This window comes from Mus pahari, chromosome 2 (assembly GCF_900095145.1).
Source record: "Mus pahari chromosome 2, PAHARI_EIJ_v1.1, whole genome shotgun sequence".
In the NCBI taxonomy this organism is placed as follows: Eukaryota; Metazoa; Chordata; class Mammalia; order Rodentia; family Muridae; genus Mus; species Mus pahari.
In genome coordinates this window covers 104,431,744-104,459,687 of record NC_034591.1, presented here as the reverse complement: position 1 = coordinate 104,459,687, position 27,944 = coordinate 104,431,744, and the positions used below count along the sequence as shown (strand labels likewise).

The 27,944-nt window shown below is 45.0% G+C and overlaps 1 protein-coding gene across 1 annotated transcript; it reads right to left on the bottom strand.

Annotated features, from left to right (window-relative positions):
* Positions 1-17,785: 17,785 nt before the first annotated feature.
* Positions 17,786-25,030, bottom strand: Bmp10 (bone morphogenetic protein 10). The gene is made up of 2 exons (XM_021191747.2): positions 24,663-25,030; positions 17,786-20,397 (listed from the first exon to the last, which is right to left on the bottom strand). The coding sequence occupies exons 1-2, from the start codon at positions 24,994-24,996 to the stop codon at positions 19,466-19,468; spliced, it is 1,266 nt and encodes a 421-aa protein (XP_021047406.1). The 5' UTR covers positions 24,997-25,030; the 3' UTR covers positions 17,786-19,465.
* Between the last annotated feature and the right edge of the window lie 2,914 nt (positions 25,031-27,944).

Here is a 27,944-nt window from a genome sequence, read left to right as displayed (position 1 = left end):
TGCCTTGGCAAAGAAGGTAAGCACTCAAGGCTGGATTTAGAGTCTCTAGGGTAGCTTGATTACAACCATCTCCCCTTAAGAACCATATTAGAGCAAGAATCCCCATGAGTAGTACTGGGATACCCACTCTACGGGCAATGCTGCTGCTCCCAGCCTGTAATCATTAACACATGTTTATGTTAGCAGCCCATTCCGAGCAGAGACTTGTGCAGTGAAGGAGAGATCCTAGCTGAGTAAGGCAAGAGAGTTGGAGGGACCGATCAAAAATACAGATCTGCAATTGTGTCCCTGAGCAATTAAGATGGACCAAAAGAGCAGATAGAGCCTTAAAATGAGAATGAGAGCGTGACAATCAATACTGTGAAATTTAGATCAGTGATCTAACTTTACCCAGGAGACACACTTCTGAGCATGCCTGAGAGGGATTCTCTAGATCGGGAAGAGGTGGGGAGAGCCAACCCAGATGTGGGCAGCACCATTCCCCTGGCTGGAGACCTGAACTGAAGACAAAGGAGAAGGTGAACTTAGGGTCAGGGCTCATCACCCGCTGCTTCCCATCCAGGATTGTAATGTGACCAGCTGCCTTACATCCAGCACAACTCCTCCATCACAGTGAACAACACCCTCAAACTGTGAGGCAAAATAAACCTCCCTCTCCTTAAGCTGATCTTGTCAAAACAAACAGAAAAACACCCAGCCCTGAAAGTCAGACTGAAGGATGGAAGAGCCCATTTCCCTCAAGCACGCGTAGGGATTAGTTGAAGATGTGACCCTGTCTTCCTTTCTGCCCTCTGTTGTTCCCCTGTTGATGTCCTCTTTGTCCTGCAGAGGTTCACCATAATAGACTTATCCAGGCTTTTTTTTAGCAACAACAGTACCAACATCTTAACAACTAACATTACCAGGCTTGGTGTGGAGCATTTTTTTTACATTCATTATTTGTTTCTCTCAGCTTTCTGAAATCAAATGTGCATGCATGCATGTGAGTGTGAGTGTATGTGTGTGTGTGTGTGCGCATGTGCGTGCGTACGTGCATGCACGTGATACACACACACACACACACACACACACACATTATACATATTGGCCATGCCCTTATACATATATACCCTTATACATATATACCCTTATATACAATACACCAAAACCATCTCTTGGAGGTTAGGAAGATGTCAGTAGGTAAAGTGCTTGCTGTGACAACATAAGGACCAAGTGTGACTTCTCCAAATCCAGGTTTAACTAAGCTAGGCATGTTGGCACATTATGGGGAGGAAAGACAGGGGGTGGGACCCCTGGAGCTTCCAGCCAGTCTAGCTAAATTGGCGTATTTCAGGTTCAGTAAAAGAGCATCCAGAGATAGGGTGGAGAACAAAGAAGGAAGATGCCTGACATAGCCATGTGACATCCACATGCAAGCGAAGGACTCTGCAGAGTGTGGTGGGAGGAAATATGGCTATGCACTCTTCACCTTCTCTTCTCTGTAGATGTCTCTAAGTTAGTTACAGGATCTAGTCAGTGGAAGGTCACAGCCCAGTGGCCCACGCTGACTTGGAGCACTCTGGGGCATACTTAGCATGTTCCATGTGGCCTGGCTGTTTGCTAAGACTCCTACTGGACCAGTGAGCAGAAGCAGCAGGGTCATGTGACCGCACTGAACAAGACCATGATGCACTGATTCAGATCTGACCTCTGTTTCTTGTGTTTAATCATTGTCGATTTTCTGGCAAGGACACAAAGCCCATATTTTCCTTACAAGCTGTTTCTTTTCCAGGCTGTGAAGGGGAGTTGTAGTTCTTCTTATAGGGAAAAAGCTGGGTGAGCCACTTCTGAAAGACAGACACAGCTGGGAAGTCAGGCCTTCCTTATTCTGCCTCACAGGAAAAAGGGCTGTGTGGGTCAGCTATTACCATAATGACCTGATTCCTGAAGTGAGGAATTTCCCTTAGAGCAGGGTGTAGCCCACTGTTCCTTTTGGCACGGGGCTCTCATGGTGAGGCCTGTTCTATGGTATTCCTTTGCTTCACACCTCCAGATCCTTCTGCTTCACACCTCCAGATCCTGCCACTTCACACCTCTAGGATCCCTCTGCTTCACACCACCCAGCCACTCTCATGGATCCCTGCTGGCAGAAGAGTGTGTGTGTGTGTGTGTGTGTGTGCGGGGGGGGGGGAGACAAAAACAGGGGTAGGGGCTAGAAGTATAGGTAGGTAGGTACACATGCATGTGTGTATTGTCAAGGTGGTATAATAAAAACCAAGTGGCCACACATTTCTGTCCTAGAAACTTTGGAGATCAACAATGAAGAGATTTTCATAAAGGCCTAAGGGTAGACATTGTTCTTCAAAAACTACAGAAATGACCATTAGTTATGAACTGTTTGATGTGCTACAGTCTCCCTACAGTTGATTAAGGTAAGAACTGCCACTGCCACTAGAGGGAACCCTTGGCCCATGCTACACCCTTGGGCCACAGCCAGGGTATCGGGTCAGCCTAGAACAGAGGACGAAAGGCCAGGGTGAGCTCTGGGAGCCCTGTAACCTGACAGCCAGTTTGGCATAAGGCACACAGAGCTACTGTTCAACCTGCCTTCCATACATTCTCAGGTTTGAAGAAAAAGGATGCAGATGTATTTATTAGTAAAACTACTTTATTAATATTGGTCTCATTACCTATTATAGAGTTTTGGTCACCACGCAGACATGGGAAGGAAGCACTTTTACCCACTGAGCCATCTTACTAGCTCTATATATTCCACTCCTGAGAGAAACTCAGTGACCCTTGACACCCAGGGAAGCTGGGGTTAGTCCACCAGCTGTGGGTTCTTGTAGCTTTGGTATTAGGTTGTTGGCCTTCCTTCCAGCACAGCAAGCACCACTCACAAAGCAAGAGGGGCAGAGAAAAAGCGTGGCAATGCTTAGCCTAAGCTCTGGGTCTGTGCAACAAGAGCGCCCAGTAATGCTGGTTACTTACAGATGGGATCCTAGAAGCATTGCTTTTCCTTCCATTTAGATGCATCTACACAAACAGCTACTAAGCCACTGAGGCCTGAGCTATTAAAGCATAGATGCTTCCAGTGAGAGATCCGTAGCAGTCCATGCTAGACCTGAAAAGGGTCCCCTGGTGCTGAAGAGGGGGCTGCTGGGAGATGATGGGCTGAAGAGTTACTACTGTGGGTAAGAAGCGATGTGGAAAGAGTAGAGTCAGGCCAGGGATTCCAGAGGCTAAATGGTTATTCTGGAAGGGGCGTCTGCCAAACAGAAGTTCCTGGTCTTTATTGCTTAACTTACCGTGCCCCAGGCCAGGCTGCTCACCATCGGTAGCCTGTGTAGTATTGGAGACAACGTGAAGAAACAGAGCTGCATTTGCAAGGCAGAAATCCCTGTCTTGTCTCCATGTTTCGGGGGCATCCCCCAGAAATAACTTTTTTAAAAGACAGCATCTCACACATCCAAGGCTGACTTTGTATTTACTAGGTAACTGAAGATGACTTTGAACTCCCGATCCTTCTGCTTCCGCTTCCAGAGTGCTGGGATTACAGATGTACACCACCACACTTTGTTTTCCGTGGTGCTGGGGACTGGAGTCAGGAACTCCTGTGTGCAGGGTAAGTTCTCTACTAACTCAGCTACAACTCCAGCTTTTAGCATCTTAGGCCTTCTACATTTCCCTCATTGATGTCAAATTCCTTTCCTCAGTATTCTTCTCGAAGTCAGCAGGTTTGTGTGTTTAATCTTGGCTCCTTTGCCTTGCCCTGGGGATGAACTAAATTGAGCTCTCTTAGCACAGAAGCGGGAATAAACAGGGAATCTGCCTTACCCACTTCATAAGGCTGTCATGAGGATTAAGCAGGTGTCACCCCTGGAACTCTGCCTGGCACTTACTAAGAGCCTTAGTAAGTGTTACATACTATTTTTTATTTTTATCTTAATCATTTTTATTCTGTCTCATCACCCCTTGCTGTGACTGCTGGCCGTACTGAGTAACCCTTTGTGTTCTCTCTGGGGCAGGCTTGCTATATACTATACAATGCAGAAGAGGGAACCTTACTTTTCCACAGAAACTGCAGGGACAGGTGAGTGCTGCAAATGGACAAGGGCCTCAGGACCTGAGGACATAAAGGATTTGCAATACCCTTAAAACATAAAGGGTTTACAATACCCTTTACCAAAATGGGCCACTGAAGGTGCCCGGGAGGGATTGTGGACCGCAGAGCACCTGCTTGAGTCACTCAGCTTACTCCACAGTAGTTGGGGAAGAGTAAAAAAGGCAAGAAGCAATGAGAATCCTGTCAAAAGAGTGCCACGGCTATGGGACAAGCATCTACCACATGAGCCCGTGCGGGGCATTTCAGATTCACACCCTGACAGTTAGTGTGTTCATCAGGCTTGGCCAATAGAATCGCCATTCAGAACCAGCAGGACTCCCCCAAACCTTCCTTCCCAGGAGATCCGCTTCTTCATGAAGCCAGTCGGTGTTGTTACTAGACACATTTCCTGAACTCATTCTTTCCCGACTTCAGGCAGCTGCACTACTTCAGACTAGATCTTTATCTCACCTGTTACCTCCCTTCTTCCTCCTATCCTCCTCCTCTCTTACCAAGGGAATCTGGAAATTCAGGGAAAGAGATAGACAAAGAACCTGAGCCAAGGCAGGCAGCCTGTGGCTCTGAAGTCCCTGACCCACAGCTGTCTGGCTCTGGAAGTCAGGCGGGCAGCAGGAAATGCTGCCAAGTCTGTGCTACAAAGAGAGGGGCTGCTTCTCTGACAGGCTGAGTTGACTTATCTAACGAGGCCAGGTATGTAGGCGTCTCCAGCCGTTCTAACTCGGGGAACTCAGTCTACTTTAGGCAGTGTTTTTAAGAACTTAGCAAAGCAATAAGAACATTAAGCAGTGAAAGAAACTCACTGTGTATTTGAGACGGTGCACATCCATCCAGTGTGTAGCGCGTTACACTGAGCAGGTGCAGAGGCATATGTGCCTACGAGGTGACTTGGTCTCGGGGTTCAGAGACTCTGCATGTGGAAAGATTGTACAGGTATGGAATTCATGCAATAGAGAAGGGAAAGAATCACGCCTCTGAGAGAGGACCAGGTGATTCAACTTCCTCACTCACCAAATTTAAAAATACTCTGAACGCTGGAAATAAACAGAGGCGTTGCCCGGTGAGACACCTGAACCTGATACCAACCACTTCTTTGAGGCCAGCTCATTACTATTAATACCAGGATAAGTATCCCATAGACTCTCACTGATGTAGACTTTCTTTGATATTCATTTCTTTATCCACTGACCAAATAGTTATTGGTTCCTATTCTACCAGGCACTTTGCTGGGCATGCAGTGGTGTGTGAGAGGTGAAAACTGTTTCAATATCAGCCTTAGGGCAAAACTGAAGCTTTAAGCGAATGCTTCCAGTTGACTCGTGTAACTTGTTTCGCAGAGAATGTGTGGGCTCAGCAGTCAGCTCACGCTTCGGTAGTTCTCAGCCAGTCTGCTGTGAAAAGTGTTTCCTGGTCTTGGAGATCCATCCAGCCTCTGCAGGATGAAACTAGATGGGTTTGGAAGCCACTTCTCGTACAGATACTTACGTAAAGGGTGGTAAAATATCCTAAAGTCACCTGGCCAATAGCCAAAACCACTTACACTGGTCATAGTAGAGTCTGGAGGAAAGAGTGCCAAGGGACAAGACAACTGGAGAACGGCAGTGAGAAACATAGACCAGGGATCCCACTGAGAATGTCTGTTCAGGCACAGACCACTGAAGCTTCTCTCACCAACATCACTGCCCCTCATATGTGCAGCGTTAAAGGAATGGCCACATCCGATCCCAATTTTGTCTCTGAATATATGGGTTAGCTGGAAGTCAAGTCACACAGAGGTCCACAATGAACCCATGGGTGGTGCTATGCTTTCTATAACCCTGTCACTTTCCTTTTATGATTTGAAAGTGAAATGTTTCTGGACACCAAAGGGGGGATTCAACAAGGAACAGAAAGGAACTGTGAACCAAACTTGATTTCTGGAGGATAAGAAGGAAGCAGTGGCTTGACAGGTGAAATCACTCTTCCAAGAACCATGACCACACTTTTCTACCACTTACTGGGGGGGGAGGTGGGGGGGTCTAAGACAGCTGTTAGCTGCATTTGCATAGCTGAGACTAAGAAAACTGACAGCTCGGGGAGGAAAGATCTATTTGACTCATGGTTTTAACAGGACTAGTCTATGGTTTCTTGGTTCCGGATGTTTGAGTCAAATATTGTGAAAATAGGAACACATAGCGGATAATAGCTGTTCACATCAAGTGGGAACAGAAAGTAACAAGAAGTGGCCCAGTAGTCCCTGGGAAATACCAGAGATTTCTCTCGGGTCTCTTTCTCTGGGTCTTTCACTGCCAGAAGAGACCATTTCAGACCAATCCCTTGCCCTTCCAGAGTGCCTACTCCATGAAGCTGAAATGTCTTTGCTGTCATTGGATGGCACAGACTACCCCCTTTTTGGGTCTGGAGGTTTCCAAGGACTCTGATGAACCCTGCTACACACACACACACACACACACACACACACACATACACACACTCAAACACACACTCATACACACTCACACACACACACTCACACACACACACTCATACACACTCACACACACTCACACACACACTCACACACACACTCACACACACACACTCACACACACAGTCTCACACACACACTCACACACACTCTCACACACACACTCACACACACTCACACTCACACACTCACACACACACACACACACACGCACACACACAGAGAAAGACGGGGGCGTTATATGAAGAAGCTCATCCCTTTAATACCAACGATCAAGTTGGGGGTGTTGCTAGTTTACCTGGTAGCATGCATGAAGCTCTGGGGGCCACCCTCAACACTGCATGAAACAGGTGTGGTGCCACACACTTGTCGTCTGAGCACTCGGGAGGTGGAGCTACAGTTCAGAAGTTTAAGGTCACTTCCAGCTATATGGTGAGTTTGAGGTTAGCCTGGTTTACATGAGACCTTGTCATAAACAAATGCATGATAAAGTCAGCTCCCAGCTACAACCTTTCCTGTGGGAAAAGAATAAAAACATGCCACAGGGAAACATGTGCAAACATCCGAGGTAGCCAGAGCCTTCAGAGGAGGGAACAGTCTTCCACTGGCGATACTGTGGCATGGCTACTGTGGCCCCTCACTACTGGCACACACTTCCATTGAGGATTATCACCATTAATCCTCACACTTGCCCACGAGGCTGACACTTGTCCTCTCCTGACAAGGTAATGCAACTGTGAAGAGTTCAAGTTAGGGTTTAAGAAGAACAGGCCGACTCCTTCGCTCAGCCTCTTACCTCAGAACAGGAGACCCAGCAGCGGCAGTGTGGCCATCTGTATTTTTCCAAAAGCTCAGGGCCAGTGGGGAATCTCACTTTTCCTCTCCACCCACCGAGCAAGATGAACTTTGTAAGGCTTTGTGCAAAATACTGTCCAGTAAAAGTTTTGAGACTCCTCGGTCTGTGAAACTACGGCCAGTAGATTTGAGAGTTTTTCTCCTCTCCTTTTCGCTTCTTAATCCCACCTCTAGCTCTTCTGATGTTGCTGCTTCCCATGAGGTCACACACATCTGTCCGTATCACATATATTTAGGAATACCAGTAACAACACCTCAACAGATATACCCGCAGGGAGAACAGAAGAAACTCAACAGAAGAAACATTCAGCAGTGTGAGAAATGATCATTTCCTCACTTTTTAATGGCTTCAGCTTCAGACATATGCAGCCATACAAAATTGGATCTGCCGGGTCACAGTGACAGACAATATTACCTCCCGAGGTTTCTCTCAAGGGTTCTGGGGTTGTCTGATGTGAGGGTTGGGTGAGTGGTACAGGCTGAAGGAGACTGAAAAATTAAAAACCAGAATAACATGAGGGACAGTTCTTCGTGGCAATGTTTTTTCTGTCTCAAATGCCAACCCTCTTCCTGTAGGTAAACATGGGTTCAAATCTAATGCTTCCACTTTAAGAGTTGGAAACCAAACTACAGGAAAATAAAGACTTTTTGCACGGCCACTCAGCTATCAGTGACAGCCTACAGCTGCACCAGGACCTGTCTCTTAAGAAGGAGGGACTCCACTGTTTTGCGGGAAGGTCTCATTTAATTTCGTTTCAATGCTAGGTCAGAGGTTCCTTTTTATCACTTTCATTCTTTCACAGAATTGGCAGTGGAATGTTCCAGATGTCACGTGAAATGTGATGATAGCATAAGGAAATGTGTCAACATTTAGGCTTCCCTTAACCAGACAAATTTGCAAGTGTCACAGTTGAGAGTTTGGAATCAGTTTGAGTACAATAGCATCAGGGGCTGAAGGAGATTCATTGTAACTAAATGCTAAGAACTGACTCGTGTGTTTGGAGATTCCGCCTGGCAGCTGGCATCTGAGAAGCTACCTTCTAAGTTTCGGTTTATCATTGAAGAGGATATGCAATTAACTAAGCACACATACAAAATACTAACCTTTGTCAATTGCAAATTCATACACCGCCAAATTTTTGACGCATACCATATTCAAAATAACTGCAGCCTGTTGGATGTTGCAGCACACAGGAAAAGCCCGGATTACCGGACGTGCAAAATTGTGAAGCAATCCAATCTTATCTTTCTATCAGCTTTGATTTGCACATTTAATGTTACCAAAGTGAATTCTTTATATATGCAATGTATTTGTTAATAGATTAATAAGTACATTTTAAAAATTAGCTGTTAGTATAATAAAGATCAAAGGAAATAATCCTCAAAATTTTCTAACTCTTTAAGGTGAGTAGTTGAATTTTTAAAGGAATCAAAGAACCCTGAGAAGAAAGTACTTAAGAATTTCCCACCCTATATGATAAGTACATGACCAAGAGTGATTTTCCTTGCATCAACAGGAAACTACTTTGAAACTTCTCCCTCAGAGTAAAGTAAGGGAGGATAAAAAGTTTAGAGGGAGGAGGAATGGGAGAAGTGATATAATTATATTTTAATTTTAAAAAATTTTAAAGATTGAAAAAAAATAAAGCTTTACCTCCAATAATTCCAATTCACAAACTAGCTCCAAGCAAACATACACCTGGCTATGCCTGGGTAAAGGAGGTCCCATGGTGTTAGTGGCAGGGTCAAGGTTCTCAGCAGGCTTTAAGGATGCTGTTGGTAGCGCATCAGTGTGAAGCACTGACAAACTTCCTATAATGGGGTGGGAAAGTCAGGAAACACCCACCCAAAGCCTGGTTGTCAGCTAAGAATCAAACAGAGGAGTGAATCACAACATTGGGAGGGGTGTGTGTCTCAAATAATACAGTAGAAAGCAAATGAGGAAGGATACTTAACCTCCATCTTTGACCTTCACATTCGAGCAAGCAATCAAGAGAGCGAGCGAATGAGCGTGCAATCATGCTTGTACAGTGCAGAATTCCTCTTTCTGGAATCAGACTGAAAAAGTCTCAACTCTTAAATCCTCGTCTTCTACTCTGGCTTTAAAATTGGGAGGTCTAGTTGTTTCCGCAGGCTGCACACCTATGCTCTCCAGTAGCCCACTGCCACAGGCTGCCTCACTTCTGTTATTTGCCCGGCTCCTGGGGCTGACTATTCTGACAGTTCACGAGAGCCCTGGGATCCTTTGATGGTCTAAGAAGGGTGGGAGCTGTAATCGACAGCAGGGAGACAACTGTGCAGTCTCAGAGCAGTAGAGATGGCGAGTCTGGCACAAGAATGTCAGGTGGGACTGAGTCCCAAGGGAGCTGGGGTTAGCTAATGGCCTCTGGGTCTGCCCTCTAAGCAGTCATCTTAAGATTCTGTGTAATAACTCAAGTGACAACTTTAACACCTTTGAGCTGACCGTAAGTAGCTGATTAGCTACAGCTGTAGGTGATGGATTATTTGCATCTAACTGGTGATATTGGGGCTTTGGAGTTACCAGATTCCCAGCAATGCCTTATTTTGCTCTCACTGGGATGGGCACGGGGGTGCTGCTTACAGAGCCCCCTCAATATCTGTCCTGCAGAGATCTGTTATCCGTGGCTGACTTTTCATACCCAGTCGTCGTTCGCCAAGCTAGTTGAGTAGAGCCACTTCCTCAAGTGTCAGCTCTGGATCCAGAAACATCTATCTGTGATAAGACGTTGTCATGGCGAAGCACAACAAACCAAAGGTGACAGATCATGGGACTTGTTACTGTACGTCCTAGGGGATACACAGCCTTCAGTCTTTTGCTTTCTTCGCACAGAGCTTTTCAACACCACGTCCTGGGCTGTCTCAAAAGCACTTTGCTTTTCGCTTTGCAAGTCCTCAAGCAGACGGCATCCGATCGCACTGTGTGGCTCCTACAGAAACCAGGACATTATTTGCCTGGATCTATTTGTTAATATCTGCCATTCCGTTCTAGCATATTCACGAAAATTTGGAAAAACGAGAATTGTAGTCCATAGAATCTGGAGTTCATTGTTTTATGCCTCATCAGAAAGTGAGGTATTGGGCAGTTAACAGGATAAAACTTCACTGAAATATCCTCTTTGCTTGAGGCCAAGGCCTCATAGTAAATGATGAGAAATCTAGTGTTAGGATTGATACTGGAACTGATTTACTGATGATGGTGATAATGATGATGATGGTGGTGGTGGTGGTGACGATTTTGTACTTCCAGAATGGAAGAATAATAAATATGGTCATATATATATGTATATATACATATATATATATATGTATATGTATATGTATATGTATATGTATATGAAAAGGGTTTATACCTCTAGCTTAAATGTATTTTTAAGGTAATTTTGGGTTACCAAGTATTTAAACATTAAAAATGATTTGACTTAGGGAAAATGTTATGCTATTAGGAAGTATTTTCCATGCCTACAAATATTCTATAAAAGTTGATTTTTTTTTTTTTTGTGACTGTTAACTCACGTCTGATGTACCTCAATTTACTTAGCTGATAGTTAAAATGGAGGGGAGAATGGGCAGCTGTCCTTCAGTTCAAATGGGACGAGACTTGCTTCAAAGGTGAGCTCCTGCAGTCTGTTCCTTTTGTTTGGAAACAAACTGAGAACTGACAGATGTGAGTGTAAACCCCAGCTGGGAAATCTGGGGTGGGCGGGTGACCTGGACTGGTGTGAAAACGGTAGGACCTTAGGACCCTTTTATTCACATGTGTGACCTGTGTGCCTGTCGCAGTCTCTTAGAGATCTTCTAATTCCTGCCTGAGTTTTAGAGACATCTGAGAATCCATCTACTCGTTGGTCAGCAGGAGGCAGAGTTCCATTTTCTCCCCCTGAGTCTGTATTGGCTTAGTGACTTACACTTGCCCGAAGGGATGTTGAAAGGGAGACACTGCTAGCCTTTGAGGAAGATACTCTGGGAGCTTTTGGGCTACCCTCAAGGTGGCCTTGAGGACAGAACATAGTAAGAAAAAATGGAGACGCCCCAAGACTCTATCCCAGGTACCTTTGCCTTGATGGTATCCCTGCCACCATCAGACCATGGACATCTCAGAGAGTTCCCCTCCCAACTGAATCAACCCAAGGTTTATGAGCAAAAGAAATGGTTGTCATCATCTAACGAGCCTCCTGGGTGTGGTTTGTCGCACTGTGATAGGTAACAAGAATGAGATACAGCTACAGGCAAGATTGGAACATTGGTATACAAGAATCTGGGCTGGACACAGCAGGGGTCAAGAACCAGCCTTCAGGTCACTGGCCTGCAAGTTTCTGAAGAATTCACTAAGGAGAAAACCTTGAAATGGTCATGTGAAAGGACCTGACAAGGTATTAGGAATTCCTGGGTTTGTAGCGTTGTGATCCAACAGGACTCAACCTCTAATCTCAAAGATGCTCTTCAGTCTTGCACCCTGACTGTGAGCCCTCCAAACAGCCCCTTCAGGAGTGCACAGGCAATCTTCTTTCCACTCCTATAGCCTTCTGAGCCATCACCCACAGGCTGCCAGATTCCACAAATAAAAACGTGCAATTAAATCTGAACTCGAGGTAAACACTGAAGACTTTTAGAGTGAGTACGCCTTGTACAATATTTGAGAAGTGTTTATAGTAAAAACACACTATTTATCTTAGGTTGAAGTTTCACTAGCCACTAGGAACTAATGTCTGACCTCACACTGCGTCAAGCCGGAATGTTATGCTTTGAGGCTGTGTCTAATTCTCACAAGCTTTTGTGGAAAAAAAAAATGCAAAAACTTCAAAAAAAGAAAAAAGGAAAGAATAAAACACATGACAGTTGCAGCAGAAAACATATCAGAGGCCAGTCTCATGTAAATATTATGTTAATTAAAACAGATGGAGCATAAACAAAATAACTCCAGGGGGCTGGTTTCTGTTCCGCCTGCATTTCTTAATATAGTAACTCAGTTCCCATCCTGTTAGCGCCCTTGCCTTATCAAACGTTGACCCGGGTGTAAGGAAGTTTAAATTCCGAGCGATTGGAGAGTGTTCTCTAAACACTTGCAACAGATGGTCTCTTGCCTGAAAAGCATTCTTCCTTTCGGGGAACAGCGTGATGAACTTGGCTATTTCAGGAAGATATGTTGTGATTCATTTTTAGACAACAGGTTTTCCACCCTGAGGAGCAATCCCATCCCATCCTTCCCTGAGCTTGCCAACAGGGCAGAGATCTCATTTGCATACATCTTAGGCATTACAGGGAATAAAGGGAAGCCTGAGTGTGCCTCCTGCATTACCTCATCACCTCAGAGCAAGTGCAATCGCCTAACAGATTTGGAAAGGTAAGCGTTATTTGAGAGAGTGTAACTAATAAAATCAGATGACATACCGCCAATAGCAGAGAACTGGAGGAGGAGGAGGGGAGGAGGGGGAGGAGGGAGAGGAGGAGGAAGAAGAGGAGGAAAAGGGAGGAGGAGGAGGAGGAGGAGGAGGAGGAGGAGAACAGTAACAACAATAGCAACAGCAACAACAACTTGTCCTTTCTGCCCCTTCAGGGGTTCTCAGTTCACTCCAGCAGAACGCTCAGTGCCCCAGGGCTCTCTGTTTTTAACCTCACAGCTCCTCAGGCCTGTGTTGCCTTTTCCTTTATACTTTTACCTTTAAGCAGAACTGTCTGTTTTGCAGAACGTTTTTTTTTGAATGGCTCCTCCGATGTTTCCTCATAACTAACCAGGTTGTTATACATTTAGGCAACAATAATAATGAGAAGGCAGGCTAGAAACCTTCCAGGGCCTTCAAGGAAATCAACCAGTGTTCTGCACGTGCAATTGCTCTTGATGTGGCACTGCTGTTTTGTGCCTTTGATCAGAAAATCTTAACTTGAGTCACATGCTCTAAACTCTTGTCACACTCTTAACATCTCATTTTAAAGTAAAAATGTATTTCCCAGCTTTTTCAGGGTGGATGAAATACTGGAGGTCTGTGTGGACAGACTGAGGAAGGGGAAGGAGCCATTTTTGTAAGCTGACTGTTGAGGACAGTGAGTCCAAGATAATCACATAATCCATTTATAACCTCCAAGTTAACAAGCTCTCGTCTCCAAATATACCCCTTCTTTACAAAGAGTCACTTCTGGGCAAAAGTGGGCTCTTGTCCACGTGACCAGAGTCACAATCTGGGGTCCCATGTCTTGTTTCTCACAACCCCACGGAGATCAGTTCATACAAGTATCATTCTCAGGGTTTAAACGTATGAGTTATCTTAACTTCTCAAACACATTCTTCTCAGATCCTCTATCTACACCTTTAATTATTTTAACAACCCGACTTCTGCCACTAATACTAATAGCCAGTCAAAATCACCTAAAAAAAGAAAAATCTATATTTCAAAAACTCTATATTTCAATGCTAATGAGTTTACAAGTCCTACTAATTATGACTTTTTCTTCAACTGAACTAATTATATTTTACATTTTATTTGAAGCAACTTTAATTCCAACACTTATTATTATTACTCGATGAGGAAATCAAACTGAACGTCTAAACGCAGGAATTTACTTTCTATTTTATACCCTAATTGGCTCTATTCCTCTATTAATTGCCTTAATCCTAATTCAAAATTACACTGGAACATTAAACCTTATAATACTATCTTTTACAACAAGTCCTATAAATTTCTCTTGATCCAACAACTTATTATGATTAGCATGCATAATAGCATTCCTTATTAAAATACCATTATATGGAGTTCACTTATGACTCCCAAAAGCTCATGTTGAAGCACCAATTTTACTCTGAACATAATGTTCTCACACTTTGTTATAAGTTACATCGTAAAGTATCTTGCCACTCTGTTTCTGTCCAGAGCATACTAGTTGCCTTGGTTTTTTTAAAAAATACAGAATGAAGTGGCCTGTCAGAGCAGCCTTGCCCAGGTCAGACCTCATGTGGAGAAAAGCTTCAGGCCCCACAGCATGAGAGACATCTATAAATGGAATTATTTACAGAAGAATGTATAGGCTGCTAAAGAATTCAAAGCCAAGTCATAAGAACAGACCGGCTTCCCCAGCCCTTCCAGTCCAGGTCTAGCCCAAGCCCTCGAGGAGTGCTCTGCTCCCTCCCCTCCAGGACTGAGGACAAGGGCTTCCTCTCACACATGCCAGATGCCAGGATGCTGGAGTCCACTCAAGAGAGGCAGAAGAAGATCTCACAGGAGGAGCTGCATTCTCCCATTGCTGTCTCCCTGCCCTTCCAGCACCGCTTCTGCCATGGGAATTTCTTCCTTCCCTGCCCCATGCTGCCATGGGAATGACCTCCCTTCCAGAACTCCCACAGACCTTCCTCATGCTCCCATGCACAGGAGAGAGCCTCATCATACCTTACATGCTATTCAGACACTCGGAATGTATCCCCTAGGGCTAAAACGAAGACCCTTTGTGCTTTCCCAGTGACTTTCACACACAATGACTCAAACTATTGGTTAAACTGAGGACAGGACAGCGTCAGAGTCCCCTAAGAAGTCAAGACACTCCTTATAACTAATGTTTGCTGAGAAGTTGGATGTGTTTGGATGTCTATCAAGAGAGCAGTTCAGACCAGCTGGCTAGAAGGACCCCCCTTTCAAACCTGAGATCGTATGAAGTTCAGTAATAAGAGATCAATCAAGTTTAACCTCCACAGTTTCTGAATTCATGGCAGAATTCAAAGAAGTATTTTTCCAGTTATTAGCAAAGAGGATCCAATTTGGTTTCCTTTTCTGTTGCTAGTATTCTTGGAGTTTGTACAGGATCACATACAAATGAGAAGACTGTACAAAGGTAGAAGCTCAGTACAGTCTGCTGTCTCTTCAAATCATTTCCTACCAATTAAGCAAGAAGTTGTATTCCATCTGGACACACGGATGTGGAAATATACCCAGGGGGTACAATAGGGGGAAAGATTGCATCTAAAAAAAATAAACTGCTGAAGATTACTGTCAAAATAATTTTCCATTTTATTTAACAGGATGACTCTATGGTACACGTTGGTTTGATGAACAGAGTGTAAAATATCTATTTCCATATTCATTTTACTCTAACTTTTAGTAATCTGGTCATGAATCATGAATTTGCTTTACCAAAGAACGTGACCACTTAGCTGAACCATCATGTCCCAGTATCGGCTAATTTCCTGGGTGCCCCGGAGCCTGCTGGCATCTGTCTCCCCACAATTAGGTCAGGAGCTCACAAACACCCGTGCACATGTGTGATAGAAATGGACTGATTCCTGTAAATGGTCACTCTCCACAGGGTGTTTATGAGTAGATATGTTTCCACGTGTACTGGTATCATGAGGTGCTAGCTCCCATCCTTCTGCTGAATATGGAAAATCGAATGTCTTTGGGAAGAAGAGAACACACACAGAAAACCCACGTTTCCTTTCTACCACATATGAGCGATGGAAGGTCAAGGGGGACGGAGCAGGGCCGGGGGACAAAAGGGGACCTGAACTGCTCTGCAAATAAGAGACAAGAGATTTTGCCTACACACTGCTGCACTTTATGAATTTGGGGGAAAATTGAGATATAAATTCCTTCATATGAACATATCTTTCACTCGAAGAATATAAAGAATGATAAAACTCTAATAGCCATTTTTAAAAAGTATTACATCATTAAATTTCCAGGTTTACTAACACCTTTTCACTGGAAAACAGTGGGGTGCTGGAAGGGCCACTCTGAAGTCACTACATTGACTTTTTGGTACAATTGTTTGTCTGCATTAGCGGATCAGGGCAGTAATGGGTATTTTCAGAAAAGAGACCCCTTCTTTGGGGGACGTGTCCAACAAAATGGCACTTGCATTAATGGAGTAGCAATCATATTCACTTATGGCTGACAGATGCCCTCTCACAATAAATAAGGCGAAGCATGGTGAGTTAGGGGATAGCATGCCATTTATTGACAAAATGCCTCTGAAACATTTGCACTTCAGTTGAGCTCTGCTACTTACAAATCAGCAGATTCAGGGGGGGGCTCACAGTTTTACCCACAAGACACAAATACATAAAGCCATGGCCGGATCCCTTAAAATAATAGGACAGTTTGATGCAAAAAGCAGAGGTGGACATATAGGTGTCGATTCTAAGTGAGCTACATTCCTGGAAAGGACACACTAGGAGCTGCAGAGAAGGCTATTTTATTCGAGAGGGAGTCACACACATAAAAATAAAATTTTAATATTCTACACTATATTACAAAAATAAATATATTAATCAATAAATAGTAAGAAGCCTAGAAACTTGTACACGACCGTGCAGGTGGGGTGAGGTGGGGTGGGGTGGGGTGGGGTGGCTGCCAAGTGCCCCTGCTGCTCAAAGAATCGTTATTAGCTTTTCCCATCAAAGCATAAGAAATAAAAAGAAAACAAGACTGGTATGGGCAAGCCACAGTGAAAGATCTGTCATTGAAGACATGTATCGGTTACGTTTCAGTTTCCTGAGAACCTGCCCATTCTGCGGCTTCAGGTTTAGTCGGTGAAGTGGAAAGGCAGCAAGCAGCTGTTGGGAGGAGAGAGAAGAACGTTTCTATTTATGGCTTTTGTCACTCCACTTTCTGATAAGGAAGCAAATTTATAACAATAGTGAAAACAGTAACACTTAACTATCCAACACGCGGCTATGCGCATGCCTTTCTACAAGACCGTCACAAAAGTACTGCTTACACAAGCGCTGTAGCAAATGGAGCAGCATGTGGGGTTTGCAGACAGCCTCAACTGTCACCTCTCTTTAGAAGCTCAACAAAGTCTCTCCAGGAGCTGCTTGGGCAAGTGGTAGTGGGTATGCCAGGATACAAGAGCTGATGCCTCTAGTATCAGAATGCTAATGTCAGTGATGTTCTGTGACCAGAAGGCATGCCTCTCTGAGGACCGGCTGCCGTGTTTTTCCTGGAGTTTGCAAGCCATTTGGCATCACACGACACATCTAAACTATTGAAATTACAGAGCTGAGCCATGACTAGAACTTAGAAGAAACTATTCCTGCTGAGCTAAAATTATTTTATTATTATGTCCGTGATAGTCTCCTTGAGAAAGGATCCGCAGTACCGTGGAGTATGAGTATGTGTGGTGTACCATTTCCTCAGGGTTGCCGGCACGGCTAGCCAATGCCAGCTGTACATGTACAGATTCATATGTGCACGCAAACACATATGTGTTAGAAAGAAACTAACATGGATGCTTCTTAGTTGAACAGCCATCTCCGCCAACCTAATGCCCTTCACCATGTTCTCATTGATGATCAAAATATTCCACTTCCAGGGCAACAGCGTCTCTGAGACTCGTATTTTGAGTGACTAGATATATAGAGTCGAAGTCCAGATTTGGAAAATACCTGCCCTTAACAGAATAATCTGAATCTATAGCCCTAAGAAGTTTATGGAAAGGAAACTGATAACTGATAGCCCAGCATTTATATATATCCAATAGGGAAGGATTGGGTAATATACTGAGGCTGTATTCCTGCTTCTCATGTGAGTCGCTGTGTCATTGGTCTGTGGTGACTCAGGGCCTGCCTGCTCTAGCTCTGACTACACAGAGTCGAGAATCTTAACAGGAAGTGGTAGGGCCTGCACCAAGATCTCAGTGTCTTTACAACCTACCCAATGATGGACAAGAGTTTCAAATGGAAAGGAGGTGGGGTGAAAAGAATGGGGGTGCTAGTGGATTTCTCCCAGATCAAGGATGATTTCAAAGTTCAAGCTCAACATTTGAGTGGTCTGCTTGTGTCTCTACTCACTCATGGCTTGAGTGTGTTTGCTTGATCTCCACTCTTCTGTTCTGTATTCTTCATGACAAACATAGCACAAAGTGTATAACTCAAATCAAATCCAATGATATTTCCAGGATAAGTCTAGAAGTCAGATGACTAGGTGATTTTATACGGAGGGAGAATGACTTCAGGTCCTCTTGCCATGTCCTATCTGCTGCCACCTCCATGGGTGATGAAGGAGAGAAAGACAGGAAGACAAGAGGCATAATGGGAAGGAAATTAAACAAAGGGAAGAGAACGGAGGAGAAGGCAGAGGTGCCCAGCAAGGGAAGGAGGCCTTAGAGTGAGGAGTATTGTCAACTGTGTCTGTCAGACAGCTTCCTCAAGTCCTCTCAGTCTTGGGTTGTTTTATTCTGTCCAAAATTAGTTAATGATTCCACTAGAATTGTGATGGCTTTACCACCACACATGAGGACATCTGAGCCTTTCCGTCTCCCTCCACCACCTCCATAGCCCTTTGTAGCACTAAGGGGTGGTACATGTGGCCTTGCCTCCTGTTGACTAAGGGCATGCCAGTCCTGAAAGACCCACTTCCCCATCTTTCCTGACCAGGCACTGTCCTCAGAAGTACATGGCCCAGGAACCTATTCTTTGCAAGGGCATCTCTGGGACCATTGCCTGTCAAGGCCGTTTGTTTTGTGTATCTGACGACCCCATCCACATCTTGAACTTGAAGCAGGCTCATCAAGCCCGCTGCTCTGAGCCATGGCAGATTCAATGGAAAAGAACTACATTTACGTGCCCCGAACATTTGGGAAATACACTTCTGTAGATGATTAAACTCCCAAAATGAACTTTCTTGGCCTAAATCCCATATCCTGTAATACATACATTCTGGAGGAAGCCACACTCACATGAATAAATATAGTCTGCCTGTTGAGCAAAAAGACTTTTTTAAGTTCACGTGCACCTGCATGAACGTGCACAAATCCCCGCGTGTTGACATTCTTTCCTGTAGGGCTTGCTCTTCCCAAACTGCCAGAAAGCATAAGTGATGCGGGCCTGTTAAGAGATGGTATCACTGGGAAAGGAGAGTCTGAAGAAGATAACTGGACAGGACTGGATTGTGGAGCAAAATACACATTTCCTACAGCACAGTTCCCTAAGGTAGCAACCTCTATTATCTGTACACCTTCATTAAATAGTCTCATTAAATAGAACACAAAATATACACATCTGCAGTTATTAAATAAGCCACGGGACACCTCTCCTCTCCCTATCTACAGCCACACTCAGACACAGCCATCCCTTCATATTTAAACTTGTAGGTGACGACACCTTTATCTAAATAGAGGATGGAGATGGGATCCAGCTTCGTGGGCACGCAGCAGGCTTTGGAAGCTTTCTGGGAATTCTTGAGGTGGACCAAGGCCTGGATAATTGCGTGTTTTGTAGGTGTGAGGTGCTCCGCCAGAGGGTAGTTACACACACCGCGGCACTCATAGGCCTCGTACCCAGGAGGAGCGATGATCCAGGAGTCCCAGCCAATCTCCTTGAAGTCGATGTACAGTGGGGTCTTCTTACAGTAGTTCCCCTTGGCGTTCCTCCTGATCCGAGCGGACGAGTCATCGATCATGTTCGACCTCATCTGCAGCAGAGCCTCTTCATCGGGCCCACTGAAGAAAGCGTCGGAGTCCAGGTCCAGATCCTGCTCATGGGTGATCAATTCATTCAGTTCGTCTTTCTGCTCCTTGTCATTGCTTTGGTCATCAGAAAACACAACCAGCAAAGGGTCATGCTTATTCTGGGCACTCATATCTATTTCCAGTTGTCCCCTTCCGGTGTCCTCAGCTTGGTTTTGTCTGCTTTCAATGTGGATCTCCAGCTGATGGGTTGATGGGCCTGACTTTTGCCAACGCCTGGTGGCATCCGTGACGTCAAATGTCTCCCACTCACTGTTGGTTCCGTAGATCTCAGTTGATACTAAGACCAGCATGCTCCTCTCCTCCTCGCTACCGTCTGCACTCTCTAGTACCTCAAAAATGGTAATTTTACGGTCCACACCATCGTACATCATCCGATCTCTCTGCACCAGCGTGTACAACCGCAGTTCAGCCATGACGACCTCTTCGTGGTGAGGGATAGACACGTTGAAGAGAAGAGGATATTTCCGGAGCCCATTAAAAGTGACTGGTTGAGAAAACAGATCTAAAAAAAGAAAGATACTTATGAGAAACCATAAGAGAAGCATCTTGCAGTATGCTTCATAATATAGCAGGTGCTTTTTTAAATAGTAAAAGGAAAGAAAACTTGCCCGGTGTGATGGTTTGTTTATATATGCTCGGCCCAGGGAGTGGTACTATTAGAAGGTGTGGCCCTGTTGGAGTGGGTGTGGACCTGTTGGAGTAGGTGTGTCACTATGGCTTTAAGACCCTCATCCTAGCTGCTTGGAAGTCAGTATTCTGCCAGCAGCCTTCAGATGACGATGTAGAACTCTCTGTTCCTCCTGCACCATGCCTGCCTGGATGCTACCATGTTCTCCCCTTGATGGTAATGGACTGAACCTCTGAACCTGCAGTCCAGCCCTATTAAGTGTTGTCCTTATGAGAGTTGCCTTGGACATGATGTCTGTTCACAGCAGTGAGACCCTAAGACACCCAGCCCGAGCTGCCTCACAGGGACAGCACTGGAAGGAATCCTGGAGCTGTAGATGAGCCTGCTGTTTTTTCAACCAGTAACGAGCCATGAAACAGTTTGTGGAGGTTGTTCTCTCAAACTATTCATGATTAAAGACTTCACAGCGTATGTTGTAAGGCAGTGCTCTCCATGAAGTTGGCCCTGGTCTTCACAGATCTCCATAGACCAGGGGTTGTTACACTTTGGCCCACAGGCCAAACTGGGACTGTCACATGCTTTGGAAAGAAAACTTCACCAGAGCCCAGCCCCCCTCCGGTATTGCTGCAGTGTCTCTGGCTCATTCTGCTCAGCAGAGGCACTGTTAGATATGGGCTCTCTGGCTTTTTCAGAGGAAGTTTGCTGACCTTGTCCCTACATAACAAAGTTTAGCTAGGTCAACAGAACAATCTTAAAAGAAGGAGTCTTAGTGATTGGTTCTGGGGTGTGTAGTCCTCTCAGAGAGAGAGAGAGAGAGAGAGAGAGAGAGAGAGAGAGAGAGAGAGAGAGAGAGAGAGAGAGAGAGAAGGTGAGTCTTGGGGTAGACGCATTATCTTAGTGATATTCACTAGCAGCTAGCGTGCAGTTGGGCACACACAAACCACCCGAGATCTTTACATGCTAGTTTGTTAGTGATCCTTTGTATCAGAAGCATACCTCCAAATACTTCCATATTGACTTTAAAAAAAAACAAAAACAAAAACAAAAACAAAAACAAAAAAACAAAAAAAGGTCTTACTGCATGGTACTGGCTGGTCTGTAATTAACTATGTAGAGCATACTGGCCTCAAACTGGCACACTAGTCCTCTAGTTTTTGTTTCCTAAGAGATATACAGGCATGTGTCACTGTGCCTGGCCTGATATTAACGTTTGATGTGAGAGTTTCACATAGAAGCCAAAGCTCCTATGTAGTTTCCCCAGGCCATTTGACTCTGTGAGGACTGAGACATTTGACATCAGAGTATCGGAGGATTGTGACACCAAAGATGTCAGAGACCAGCAACGGAGCATCCTCTATTGTCCTTGGCAGCCTTTCCCCGACTGTACTCCCAACTCGTGACCTCAGTGGAGTGTCTGATCCACATTGTGCTCAATGTCTTTCTCAAGCTGATCTCTTTATGCCTACTCTCAGAAGACCTGAAAGGTTTGCCCTTGAGCTCATTGTTGTGTGGGCTTTTAAATTTACATAATAAAATATGTAGTTATTTTACATATTTCACCGCTTCCTCTGGGTACTAACTAAAAGCATCTTCACAGGGTTGCTGGGGGTTACTGACTTATGGGATTGCTCTAGTACCCCAGGAGTGGCCAGGGCAACTGTAACTAGTGCTTAGCATCCCAATCAAGCCATGGCTCTGCTCCATTCTCCACAGTACCCAGAATGCCACAGTTGCTCAATGGATAGTTATTGATCAATTGAATGAATATTTTATCATGTTTGATTGGTAACTTTCTCACTTAAAAAAAACAAAAACTAAAACTAAAATGCCTTCCTTCTCTGTATTGTGACCCTTCGAGGACATTCTTCTGATTCTTGAAAAGAAACCCATCTTACCTCATCCCCGCTCTCCACCTTTGCTCTCCCCCTTGAGACATTGGTGCCTTCAAGTCTTCCGACTATGCACTTGCTGTCGTAAAAGATCAAAAGTGGGAGAGCAGGCTCATTGCTCCTCCGTGAGAGGGGCAGTTCCCCTCAGGCCTTGGGGAAAGTGGGCATGCTCACTGTTGTGGTTGAGATGGGGGCTTCAGTGGCTGTTCACACTCAGAAGCACCTAAATTATACAAGTTAAATATATGCATATTTCTATATATTAGCGATGCTCCAGTGAAGACACATCTTTTAAAAACTAAGCTCACATTCAGGAGGCTTGAACAGGAGGGCTGTGAGTTCGAGCCCAACCTTGCCTACAGAGTAAAATATTGTCTCAAAAGAAATTAATGGTTTGTAATTTTTTTAAAAAAGTTAAATATGAGTATTTCAAGGCCAGCCTGGGCTACATGGTGAGTTCAAGTCCAGCTTAAAATAAGTCAGTGCAGCACGACACACACATACAAACCAACCTTAACTAACTAAACAAAACCACCCACAAGTCTTTGCATATTTGACAATAGATCATGGAGAAGTCACATTTCAGGGCAAGAAAAATAATGTCCTTGAGAGTTTTCACACGCCAGTGGATCTGCAAATTGTGTGACTGTTACAATGACCCCCACAATGCACATGTGTATCCTATGCTAGTTTTGCATCAGAAGAGATCAAACCACCATGGGCATATCTGACTTCTTGGACAATATGGATGGAGCCAGCATAAGAACTGAAGTCCCATTTTCCACCCTACATGTGACCCTGGTTCCAAGATGACTTAGGTCTGGAGTCCTCTGGGTCTTCACCTCGAGCTGGTACTGAGCAAACACAAGAGGTGAGTATGGGGGTGACAGCAGCCAGCAGGGAGAGCCTGCTGAGGGGACACAGGTCCTCTGCTGCCCGAGTCTTCCTCTAGGCTGGCAGAGGTGCAAGGGGTGAGTGGCTGGGTGTCTCCAAGTCTGATCCCTCCCCATGCAGCCCCTGTAATGGTAAGCTGGGTCACATCCTCACCGTTGTCACCTGCTCTTCCATGGGAGAAGCAAGAAACAAAAGCAGAACAATGCACCCTCACCATGCCTGAGCTAGACCACATTCCCACCATGCCTGAGCTAGACCATGGCTCAGAGCAGGAATCTGAGGCAGGCTCCTTGGGGGGTTGTTCTTTTTTCTCCCAGACTTGCTTCCAAGGGAATCTGAAATTTCAGTTTGCTGTTTCCACCAGCAATGTGTTACTAAGGAGAAATGGCGGCCACAGGTTGAATTTTTAACAGCAAATACTATCTTGGTGTCTGAGGAATATCCACTCAACGTTCACTCCAGCGCCTAGAATATTAAGTAATTCATTGAAAGTCATCATGGTTTGCCCAGCATTTCCTAACCAGGCGCCCTCTCTTACCTGGAGCTGCCTGTGATTCCCTCATCTGTGCCAAGCAGCCTCTGCAGCAGCAGGAAGTGAGGGCTCCAATCACTTACGCTAGTTATTCACAACCTCCTAAGGCAGCCAGCTCTCAGCAGCCCTGAGCTGGTTTGTGCCACTGCCTTCTGCTTCCAAGAGCTTCCAATGAATAATTTGAAATATGTGTATCACTCTTCATGAAGACACAGTCATAATCAGCTGGGCCTGCACACTTTCTGGAGTCTTATTTTAAGCAATGATTATATGAATTATATGAATATGGGAACATGGCTCATCAAACACAACACAGTATGAGAAGAATCTCCCAAACACAGTTCTGTTCTATCAGGACACTGATTAAATGAAGTCAGAAATGGAAACTCACCCAGAGTTCGAACAAACTAAAAGGCCCAAATTTCTATTTTTATTGTTTTCATCATTTTTGATCTAAAGAATAGTTGACTAATTCTTATCAACACCAGATAGAAATCAAGTCCTGTCTAGAAGATGGTATAGAAAATGGAAGAACAGATCAACATTTACGGTTTTTTTGATATATGGTGTCCAGGTTAAAATGACATCAAGAACCTGTTGTGCTATCAGAATGATGGGTATTCTGTGAGTTTTCATTAGTAGATATTTTCCAGCATTTTTGGAGTTCTGGAAGGATCGTGTGGTACAGTCGATGCACTGTGTCTGAGCCATGCGTTTCCATGAGTGCACCCTCTCCCACATCACCCCCACAGGGACATTTCCTTATTTCTTCCTGAGAAAAGGCAAAGCCGAAGCCTCCTGTGTGTAAACGCAAGCCAGCCTACCTTCGTTCTGGAAGCTCCGGATGATGTTAGCAGACGGCATGGAGGTCCGGTCTGTGGCGAATTTGTTGTAGAGCTCCAGCATGTACTCTGGCGGATCCACTCTGCCTGTGTCCTGCACAGGAATGTCCGACAGGTTCAGCGTCTTGAGAAACTCGTTCTTCATGCTCTGCAGCAGTGTATTGAAGTCAATACCATCTTGCTCAGTGAAGATATCATCAAAGAAGGGCATGTCTTCTTCCAGGGGCGACTGCTCAAGGCCCATGATGGGGCTGCCAGAAGCCGAGTGAGCCACCAGGCAGAAGACAGCGCTCAGCAGCAGAACCAGAGACCCCATGACTCTCTGCTCAGCTCCCCGGGCCAACCTAGGAAGGCTTTACTCCCCTGGGCTGTAACTGGCAGTTTTATCTTGCGGAGTGTAAATGTCTTGTGTCACTGGACACGACACAAGTATGGAAACTCTTCCTCGGTCATCCCCTCCCCCCTCCTCTGCCTCCTCCTCTCCCCCCTTCCCCCTCCCCGCCAAAAGTCAGGTTGCAGTAATTGGATAGCAAAATCCCCTTATAGGGCCTAGCCTCTCTTATCTCCCCAGTGTAAACTTGTACACCAGATTTCATTTTTATCTTGCAACCCCTTTTTCTTTTAATGAGCATTTTGTAAACATCTCTACATTCTGACACTGGCGAGAGATAGGACAATTTTGTCTTTGCAAAGGCTCTGCTACCCTTCCCTCCATTTAACTTCCTTTGGTAGGAATGTCTGGATTCCCGGCTTATGGGATTCAGTTTTGCACGTGTGTATGACAGATGTTAAGACTCAACAGAATGCAAATCATTACTGAGGCGTGTTGATTCAAGTGATGGGGCTTACGTGTCCAAAGATGGACTAAATAGCCAATAACTCCAAGTTAAGTAGACATCAATGACTCATAAACAAGTTTTGAGGCATTTGTTTTTCAAAACAGGAAAGAATGAATGTCACCGTCATTGGTTTTTTTTTTTTTTTTTTTTTTTACAGATTTGATCAGGTTGAAGGTAAGCCAGCAACTAATTCCAGTCAGTTTCGGAGTGTAGCGTAGTGAAGAACTTTTCAGAAACCATCTAACGTGCTTTGCCTGATAACCCTGTTTTCATCCCTGTCAGGTGCATAGACTCCGAGGTCCCATGGCTCGTCAGAAGCCACTGACCTGTGCAGTCATGAAGCCTCGAGTTAAGCCCAGGCAGTCTAATTATTGTGGAACAGAAACTTCCAGACTTTATAACCAGGATTCCATTAGACCAGGAATGGACAGCAATAGCAACTAGACCCCAGCCCACCTGTACAGGGGTAGTCAGTGAGGAGGCGGTATCTGGATGCGGAGTCAGGTCCTGTGTTTGTTATTTACTTGACCAAAACCTCTGCCAAAACCTCTGCCAAGTTCACCTTCAAGACTAAGTCCAAAGCTTCACTGGCTTCCCAAACAGCATCACGAAACAGATGAAAAAATGCCAAGCATCTCGATACGGGGTGGGCGTGGGGCTGGCACAACCGAGTGTGTGTCCAGTTTAGGAGTAACAAACCAGGCTGACGATTGAAGCCGTGCTAATTGGTGGCAGTGGGAGGCACAGTGCTGTCACAGTGGCTCTGTAGTCAGCTCCAAGGGGTTATCTCCTGCAGGGACAATTATAATGGAATCTCTTCTGCTTGCTCAGTGGTGCGTTCCCTGTGCAGCCTTCAGTGAGTACTGAGGACGGTGCCTAAACCGTTGATGCACTCAGATACCCGCTTAGTTTCTTGGATAAGCTTTTCAATTCTCTCCCTAACAGGCTAGCTAAAGCATCCCCATTTACCATTCTCACCACCTCCAAAGTTTCTAGTCACCCTTGGATTCTTTCTCCCCATTCCTAGATTTTGTTTTTTACAGTAATTTTTGAGCTGTCTTAGGAAGGATCCTATCTTTAGTAGCTGCTGATTGTCTACTTGTCTGGCAGTTGATTGAAATCCAGTGTTTTGATGGCTGTTTCTGCTCACGTAGCATATGGCAATTGCAGATTGGAAATAGATTGAACCTGAGGAGGTGCACACACAGGTGGGTCATGGTCCCACAGCCTCATAGCCACACAGACACACAGACACACAGCCCACTCTACCGCTGATGCGTTTTAACACGAGGTTCCAGAAAGCATTACAGCAAGCCTCCTGTATCATGTGCTGATCAGGACAAGCACCTGCCTATCTGCATACACACACACACACATGTCAACGCACACTCCACAATTCTGAATGGCAGGCAAGTACATGCAACTGCCACAGGACCTTGGAACACGTGGCTGCACTCCAGTTCCTGGGGTGCACTGATTTCAAAGGTCAGAGGACAGCATGTGTGTGTGTGTGTGTGTGTGTGCGCGCGCGCGCACACACACACACACACACACACACACACACACACACACACACCATGATTCTAAGCTCATCACACCCCATGCAGAAAAACATGCAGTAGAGATTTCACTGGCTTCCCTTGCTTTGGTGACAGAGAAGGTAATAAACTGAAGAGTTAGACGATTTCTCCAACAATGCGTTCACATCCCCAGCTGGTTAATCAATATACTAGGAAAATGAGAGCAGTTGCATACCACTCCCTACACCACCTTGAATTACAGGCTCAGGCCTGTGATGCACGGAGGAGGAAGAGGCAGGGCTTCATCTATTGCCTCTGTCTTCTGCACCTGTGATGCATTTTCCGTTTTGCTGTAGCGTCTCTTTATCGGGTAAGTTTTTCTAGAAAGCTCTTCCCAGTGATTCTCACCTGACTCCAAAGGAGCCTAATGTCTCCACACAACTTCTGCTGCCTCCATTTTCTTCTATTATGAACTGATATTATTTTGCATCCCACACCTTTGGAGTGTGCTATATTCCATTCATCAGGAGCCGAATGTCACTTTTCCTGCTAAGCCAACTATATGAAAATTATAGTATTCTAGGGAAACAAAGCACTGATTATACTTTCTACTTTTAAACTGGTGCAAAATCTTCTGCATTTAGTTTCACAACTCTACAAGCTGGAAGGATCAAGTGTTGAACTTCTTTATTGTCTTAGAAGACTTTTTTAGTCCAATATTAGACACACTGGACAACATCCTTATGATTTCTGCCATTTCTGTGAATCATGGTCAGACTGTAGACAACACAGTCGGTAAATATCCCCTGCCTAACATGAGGACAATGGAGTTAAGAGCCCCTGAAGATGGCTCTAGGTTCTTGGAGCCATTCTTCCTTGAATCACACCTTACTCTGGCTGTTTAC

Bases quoted from the DNA above. Each gene is read 5' to 3' on its own strand.
- Bmp10 (XM_021191747.2), bottom strand. From the start codon at position 24,996: ATGGGGTCTCTGGTTCTGCTGCTGAGCGCTGTCTTCTGCCTGGTGGCT. The intron at 20,398-24,662 runs GTAGGCTGGCTT...TTCTTTTTTTAG, and splicing joins CCGGAGCTTCCAGAACGAAG to ATCTGTTTTCTCAACCAGTC.